Source organism: Elephantulus edwardii, unplaced genomic scaffold (assembly GCF_000299155.1).
Source record: "Elephantulus edwardii isolate Elephantulus edwardi_28Jun2011 unplaced genomic scaffold, EleEdw1.0 scaffold00092, whole genome shotgun sequence".
Classification (NCBI taxonomy): domain Eukaryota; kingdom Metazoa; phylum Chordata; class Mammalia; order Macroscelidea; family Macroscelididae; genus Elephantulus; species Elephantulus edwardii.
The window spans coordinates 12,364,947-12,372,952 of record NW_006399842.1 but is presented as its reverse complement, the minus strand read 5'-3'; the positions used below and the strand labels follow the sequence as shown (position 1 = coordinate 12,372,952).

Genomic DNA, 8,006 nt, shown 5'->3' with positions numbered 1-8,006 from the left:
AATATACCACAGCTTCTCTACCCATTCGTTTGTTGATGGGCATTTAGGTTGTTTCCAACTCCTTGCTATTGTAAACAAAGCCGCGATAAACATGAGTATACATATATCTACTTGGATGTCATTTATGGTCTCTTCACTTCTTAAGAGAGGACTGAAGCAATGGTTTGTTTGCTCGAGGGCACACAGCTGGTAGATCACAGAACTAGAAACTGAACACAGAGGGTTCTAGGGACCTGATGCTGAATTATTTCATAAAATCACCCCTTTGCTGCCTGTCCTCTCCCTCGGGGTCTGTCCACCAGCTCACAGCCAGGCTCACCTCTCCAGCTCATGGACCTGCTGGGACAGGACACGCTGCTCGCTCCGGGCCAGGTCCCGGCTGCTCTGCAGTTGACTCTTTTCTTTCCTGGGGAAGAGCGGGCTCCAGGAAGTGATGAGGGGTAGGCTGGTGGGTTCAGCTCCTCCTCCAAGAACAGTACCAGCCCCACAGAGAGAGTCGAAGACAGGGAAGGGAGGCAGCTTGAGAGAATCAGCCCAGCAGGCTGGGTAGGCATAGAGCCCCACAGCCGGTAGGGTCCTACCTGAGCCGCTCATTCTCCAGCATGAACTCCTGGAGCATCCCATAGAGGTTCCGCTGGGCCCAGGCCACCTGGGTCCCACTGGTTCTGGATGCTATGGAGAACAGGAGGGAGCGGGATCCAATGGGAGACCCAGACTCTGCCCCCATCCCACTCCAATCCTACAAAATTCATACGTTTGAAGTCCCTTTGGTCTAGCTGGGTCCGTAAGCGATGGTTCTCCTCTTGTAGCTGTAGCATCTCAGTCTCTAATCGCTGGGGCTGCGTTGCTACAGGGGTCTGTGGAGAGAGGACCAGAAATGACACATGCGGTTGAGCAGGTTGTGCACTGTACAAAGGCTTCTGTGTGTGTGGATTAAGCCCAGGGTTGTACCTATCAGGAGAGGACATCCATATCTAATTCTATCAAGGTGTCAGATGGCTCTCTGTCCAACCCCAAACTCAGTTCAGATTATGACCACAAATCAGACATCTCATGTCAATTTAGTTTTAACCATGTTACCAACCAGAACCTTGGTAAACCCTGAATCATACTATAATTAGACTCTAAATCTAAACATGTTCAAAACTTGACCTCCTCTTACCCAATCATGAACGCTTCTCTAGAATTCAAGCCCTAGGCTGCAACACTTCCATGATACATCTTCAAGGATATGAACATGTACGGCTAAGCACAACTGATAACAGTGCATCTAAATTCCAAAATCAGTCTCCATAATAGTCAATGTGTTTCCTACTGCCAAAGGGGCCCTTTAGAGTAGTGAGAGAAGACCTTCACCCTGAAACCCACAGCATCCCTTTTCAGCCTGAAGTAGCTAAGAGAATACGCCATCCCCTTTTCCTTATGAATCAGGGTGAAGTCTCTCTCAGGGAGGAGTGATAGGGAATGGCAAGGGACACACTGACAAAGGAGATTAATCAGAACTGGCTTTGACAAGCACTGTGGCAATTGGACAATTAAAAGAGACATTGGGGTGGGGGAAGAAGAACGAACTGTGGATGAGGGTGGAGAAAACAGTGCAACAATGAATGAATGAAAACCCAAAATCTCTGTAAATGTTCATTAAAACTAATAAAATTTAATTAAAAAATAAAATAAAAAAAGAATTCCAGCCCTAATATTAACCTTGACCTAGTTAGTCCCAGATTCCAACTATGACATGGTTCTGACAACCACTCCTGCCTGTGTGTGCCTTCTTCACTCACCTTGGGGACCTGCGGCCGGGTGGTGACTCGCTGGGCTCGGCTTGCATATCGCAGGGTACTTAGAGTCTCAGGAAGGCACTGGGCCGAGGGGGACACACAGGCCACCTGGGGAGGATGATCCCTAGTGCTCCTCTGCAGGAACCCCTCTCCCAGACCTCAGCAGCCCCTGTGAGGCCCTTTTGGTACCATAAGGGTGACCCCACGTCCTCCCAAGGAGTCTGCCAGCAGCTTGGTGAGCTTGCTGTCCCGGAAGGGAATGTGGCTCTGTTTCCGCTGGGGGTCCAGCAGCAGGGAGATGCAGTGACCTGGGCGGAGAAAGCAAGGACCAGACTGGTAAACCTCAGAGCTAGGATTGGCACCAGGCTCGTGTGCCTCTAAAACCCACTTCTTTCACAAGTATCATTACGTCCTGAGCGATCTCTGCCACTATCCTGGGTCTGCTCCGGAGCAGAGAGCCCTGTCCACCCCTGACCCCCAATGCTTGGCAAAGGGCCTTCGCTCAGCAGGGGCTCCAGAAATGGCTAACAAATGGAGGCAGTGAAGAGGAGTTTCCCAAGCATCTCCCTCATAAGCTACGGAGAAACACCACGGACTTTGCCCTGCTGGATCTCAAAGTCCCATTAACTGGCGGTAGTGGGGAGGCAGGCCAATCCCCTTTCCTCCCTGGGCCCCAGTCTTCTCCACTACACAGTGGCAGGCTGAATGTCTCTGAGCACTGATGCTCTGGAGTCAATGTTTCTACTTCCTAATGTTTCAGAAGCAAACCCTGGAGATCTGCTTCTGTAATGACTACAGAGAAAACCCCTGCCATTTATGGGGTTGCTAGGAGTTGGAACTGACTCAACAGCAACAGTTTTGTTGTTGTTATTTTAGGGTTACTGGTTCTTAAGGCTCTAAGAGGAGGTGAAAGAAAATAAATAGCAGAGCAAGGGCCAGCCAGAGCCCTCTGGGTTCAAGGTCACACCTCTTTAAACCCCTCTCCACGCACTTCCCCTCCTCTGGTTTTCCCCGTTATGGAAAGCTTCGGATCAGAAAGGTGCAGAAAGAAAACTCAGGAATTCAGGGCAGCTGGCCACTGGGTCTTACTGAGGGCTAGCAGGCTGCGGTTGATGCTGTTGGCCTCGAGCATCAGCTCCCCACGGGATCCTGTGGCTGCCACCTTCTCGCTGCCTGCCAGGTCCACAAAGCACAGCTTCCCTCCACCAGGGGGCTCCCTGGAGTCCACAGGAGGCATCTGCTGGGGCTGGAGGATCAGCGCCTTGGTGGGGATTTGGGAGGAGCTGTCCCATCAAAGTCACAAGTGGAAAAGGCCAAAGGTTTCTAGCATTCTTTCTCTCGTAAGCCCCAGTTGGTTTGGACATCCAGAGATGGCCATGGCTGGGGAGCCCAGGGCCTGCTTGTTTCCCAAGCGGGGACACTCACAGGTTTGCGGGTGATGTAGAGTGTGAGCAGGGCATGGCTTCGGCTGGAGGCTTGGTTCAGGGTGTGCGCTGAGCTCCTTCGACGGCTAAGGCCTGGAGGGGAAATATCATACGTTGGACCTGGTGGGAAGGTCAGGAAGCTGTCAGTGAGGAAAAGGAGCAAAGGCAACCTGGTAGAGAGGGATCAGCCCATGCAAGTCACACAGGTGAGAGAGCATACTGCACCAGGAAGAGATAGAAATTAGGTCTGGTCCAAGCACAGAAAAGTGAGAGAGGAACGGAGAGAATTATGCAGGAGGATGACAACAGATTCACATTTTATAAACACCTTTCCTGCTGTGTGGAGAGAGTAAGGGAGAGATAAAGACAGAGTGACCAACCATGTGCCATTCTAGGACCCATTCTAGGTCTCAGTTCCTCCAACACCAGTCAACAGGCAGGTGCTCAATGAGTATCAGATGAATCAATGAATAAGCCAGTGGAGGGCCTTGAAGGCCAAGCTAAGAAGCCTAACCTTCATCCTGAAGGGACTGGGAGCCTGGGAAGGTTCTGGACCAGGGGAGGGACATGGCCTGCTACATGGACAATGAAACAGCACACACCCATTTGCAAAAGTTCCATCAGAGATTCCAAACTCCCAAACTCTACCACACGAAGCTGCTCCACATAGAAGCCCCGGGTCTTGTTCCAGCGAACAGGGAGGGGCCTGGGGGTCCCCAGGCTTAGTAAATCCTGAACCTGTGAAGTGAGAGGGCAGAGGGTGACAGAAGAATGTCCTCTCAGGGTCTATGTTCCCAGACCTTGTTTGAAGCCCTGTGCCCTTTCCCCCAGCTCCCTCCCCACTTCTGTCCCTATTCACCTCACTGGCCTACCTGCTCATTGTAGATCTCTAGGTAGGAAGCACGGAGGGTGACAGGGGTCCCAAGGTGCTGCACACGGTCCAGCAGCCAGGCAAAGGTCCTCTGCATGATGCCGGCCAGGCCAGGGGGTACAGGCACCCCTTCTCCCTGGGCGCAAAAAGAGCTAAGCTTGAGGCTGGGTTAGCAGCAACAGCACTATCCCCCCAGTAACAGTGATCTTCCTACGGAGCCCTCACCATGCACCTCGCATCAGGTGCCAAGTACACGCTATTTCATCTAATTCAGTAAGGAATAGAAATTACATTTTTACGGAGAAACTGAGAGCTAGTCCATGAAAACTCAACAAAATCCTCTTTGCCACTGAGTCTGATCCGACTCTGCTGACCTCTTCAGTGGGTATTTGGGGAGGCTGCAAATCAAACAGGAAACTGCCCATCTTTCTCCCTGGGGCCACTAGCGGATTCGAACTTCCAGAGGCACCGCCTTTGGGTTAGCCGCGTAACTTCCTATGGACTATCCTCCCTCCAGTAAAGAAAGGGGACCAAATTGCAAACCCAGATCTTCCTGGAGTCAAAGCTTCAGCACCCCACTGGGCGAATCCCTTAATTTCTCTGGTCCTCAGTTTCCTTGCAAATAATTGGGGCTCACTCAGTCCAAACCCTTAGGAGTCCCTAAGACTTCTCAGAGTTTCCAAGCCGATCCCTGACACTCTCCCACCCCAGACCTCCAGCCTAGCTCGCAGTCCGCCCACCTGGGGAGGGGGTCCAGTCAGCGTGTAGGTCTTGCCAGAGCCCGTCTGGCCATAGGTGAAGATGGTGCAGGAGAAGCTGCGGGCGGCAGGGGCATGGGTGGATCGGGGGCTCTGCCAAGGGCGGGCGGCGGGGGAAGGGGCCGCACCCGAGCGCCTCACTCACCCGCGCAGCGCGAGCTCGCCCAGGCGCCGCACGCCGCACGCCCGGAACACCTCCTCCTGCGTGCGCGCCCCGTCCAGCACAGCGCCGAAGCGGAACGCCACGTCGGGGCCCCCGCCTGGGGGGCTCACCTAGGGGGAGGGGAGAGGAGAAGGGGCGGAGCGCGGAGGTGGGGCCGGAGAGGGGAGGGGCGCCCGGGGGCGAGGCGGGGCGTCAGGGGGCGGGGCACCCGGGGGTAACTGAGCGCAAAGGGCCGCGAGAGGCCCTCTCCAATTGGCTTTTCTCCGGCCAGACCGGGAGATGTTTCCTCACCTGCAGGGTCCGTGTCCCCGAGCAGTGCAGCGCACTCTGTTCCCCTCGACGCAGCTCGGCTGCGCTCATGGGTCGCACCCTGGGGACCAGTCAGCGGGCAGATGGTCCACACTGGTGGTGTCTCCATTGGCCACTTGCTCTACGGGGCCCCTCCCAGCCAGCCTGCACCCACCTGAGCACCACCTGGATGGGCGTTTCTGGCCCCTCTGGCCCCTGTTCGTGGTTCCGTGCTGGATCCCTAGGGCAGCGAGGAGAGTCTTTATCCCTGCGTCCAGCATGTCCCCCCCTTTACCGCCTCCTACCCTCTCTGGAGCTCTGCTTACCCATCGGGGGATCCACGCTCCTCCATGTCCCTCTCTGCACGCTCAGCTCCGCCCGAAGCTCGCTCCTTTCCTCCCCCACTCTAACACCCTCCCTTCTCCTACCCACCTGGACTGGCCACACACCCTTCTCCTCCCCCCCCCCCCCCCCCCCCCCCCCCATCTCGGGCAGTCATCCATCCGGAAAGGCTCTGGGCAGCCCAGGGCCAGCTGGTTAAAGATTTACCCACCCTTCCACTCACTGCAGAGCAGAAAGCCTTTCCGAAACTAGGGGCCCTCTTCACTGGGTTCTAAAGCTTGGGGATTTCTTTCTTTTTGCTAATCCCATCAGGAGGTATCCTTAGACCACCCAGATCAGCCTCCTCTGTGCACGTGGGGATACTGAGTCAGCGTGTGTGTGTAAAGAACTCAGCCAATGAGGGCCTGGCCTAAGCTTGGACCAGGGCCTTTCTCTTCACACTTCCAGCCCCGTCTCTATAATCACTCACCTCTCTGCATCCCAAGCACCACCCCTCTGCCTTCTCCACCGCTTCCCCCCTCCCCCTATCAACTCCGCTTTATTCTCAGCTCAGGGTCCCAGGAAGTCCTGGGCTCTGAAAGCAGGGAGGAGCCCAGGTCCTAGCTCTAGAAAAGACCTGGCTTGAGTCCTTGGGCTGAGCTGAGAATAATAGGATTGGAGCATCTGGTTTAACACTGGGCCAAGGCTAGCCCAGGTCCAGCTTGATGCTTTAATCTTCTCCTGGTCTGATTGCTGAGAGTGGCAGAGATGACTGTGAGCGATCTAGGATGGGCCTGTCTCGAGACTGTGCCAGCCTCTGGGCTGGTCACCGAGGCCGAACCATCAAATGTGGACCCTACCTTTTCCCAGTTCCTGTCTGGCTGGGGAGACAGATGAGTCCAGGGTCTTTGGTGGAAGTTCAGAGCAGGAGGGTGGGGCAGACAGGTGCAGATGGTTAGGAGACAATATTCTAAGCGCTTGCTTCAGAAAGGGGGAGATGGGCATATGTGTGGCATGAAGAAGTTGTTTGAGGCTGAACTCAGCACAAAAGAGCACACATCAAGGAGTCTGGGTTCATTTTCAGGGGCAGCCTTTGAAGGGCTACAAACAGGAAGGCCACATGATTGGATTGGTTTATAGAAAGACCATCGGAATATATATTCTCTGAATATTTCAATAATCTCTTCTCCAACTCTCCCCCAGTACACATTAGAGAAACAAAGTCAAAACCAAAAGACTTCCCTAATCATTCCTTCTCATCACACACTGTTGTTACATGCTGTCAAGTTGCCTGTGACTGGTACTATGTACAACAGCTCTGAACCCTGCCCTATCCTGAGACAGTCTCACTGACTGCAACACACCTAATGCCATTGCCCCAGTGTAATGCACTACAACATCACAAATGGCAGCTGTCAGATTCATTCAACGAGGGACCTTGCTTTCTTGGATGGCAGTGTGCCTCTCATGGCCTGGAGGTATGTACACAGATCCAGTTGACTTTTGAGTAATAGTATCTACAGGGAACAAAGAGCCGTCTACCTCAAATGCAGCCAGGGCCACGATGCCAGTCTGGGCCACACTTCTGGAGCATTAGACCAAGCCTGGTTAAACATGTCATAGGACCTTGGACCAGTCACTTCCTTTTTCTTAATCCTACTTTCCTTCTGTGAAATGAAATTAAAGATCCCTGCCATGTTTTACAGGAGAAGGATGGGCAGTCTCTGTGCAATTTATAGCCTCTGCCCTGTTTTAAGTGGTTGTTATATGAATTCAATGAGAAGGTTTCATTCAAAATTGATTTTTGACTCATTTGTGAAGTATAAATAATTTAAAAAGAAATTATCTTCCTAGTGATCTCCAAGATCTTTAAATTCTTCAATTCCTTAATCTATTGTATTTTTTTTATTCTTGAGGCAAATATGACAAGAATTATTATCCCTGTTTTTCAGATGGGGAAAAAACCCTAGAGATGAGATGGAGAAGGGAGATGGTCTAAAGAGAAAGCAGTTGTAAATGGCAGAATGACAGTGTTAGCTCGTAACTATGGGCTAGTGTTTTCTTCTATGGTCACTGACTGCTGGTGTTACCTTTTTATGCATCTGGGTTAAGTGAATAAATTGCCCCTTTAAATGGCCTTAATTGGGTTACAGACTATTAGTCATTCACTTCTTAGCGTGCAAAATTTAATCAGATTGCTGCTCCTTTGCACACTAAAATGAGCTACACTGAAGGGATTTTTATGAAAATGCAGACAGAGAATATAAATATATTTTGGGGATGTGGTGAACTGTTCTGTGGGAAGTTTTGCACTAGGCTTCCTGACTTGCCTTATGACATAATTAATTTGATGTCAGATTAAGACAGACTATGAAGAAGGATTGGAAATCCACTTCTGAA

At 52.2% G+C, this 8,006-nt stretch overlaps 1 protein-coding gene across 1 annotated transcript in view; it reads right to left on the bottom strand.

Annotated features, from left to right (window-relative positions):
- KIF12 (kinesin family member 12) overlaps window positions 1-5,637 on the bottom strand; it is an 8,156-nt gene extending 2,519 nt beyond the window's left edge. Inside the window, exons 1-14 of the mRNA XM_006890756.1 lie at window positions 5,612-5,637; window positions 5,461-5,526; window positions 5,289-5,367; window positions 4,980-5,107; window positions 4,817-4,892; window positions 4,078-4,212; window positions 3,808-3,943; window positions 3,207-3,298; window positions 2,871-3,027; window positions 1,971-2,089; window positions 1,785-1,889; window positions 755-857; window positions 582-672; window positions 320-406 (exon numbers count right to left, since the gene is read on the bottom strand). Of these exons, the coding sequence (XP_006890818.1) occupies window positions 320-406; window positions 582-672; window positions 755-857; window positions 1,785-1,889; window positions 1,971-2,089; window positions 2,871-3,027; window positions 3,207-3,298; window positions 3,808-3,943; window positions 4,078-4,212; window positions 4,817-4,892; window positions 4,980-5,107; window positions 5,289-5,367; window positions 5,461-5,526; window positions 5,612-5,637 (1,400 nt within the window). The remainder of the gene's footprint in view (window positions 1-319; window positions 407-581; window positions 673-754; window positions 858-1,784; window positions 1,890-1,970; window positions 2,090-2,870; window positions 3,028-3,206; window positions 3,299-3,807; window positions 3,944-4,077; window positions 4,213-4,816; window positions 4,893-4,979; window positions 5,108-5,288; window positions 5,368-5,460; window positions 5,527-5,611) is intronic.
- Window positions 5,638-8,006: the final 2,369 nt, after the last annotated feature.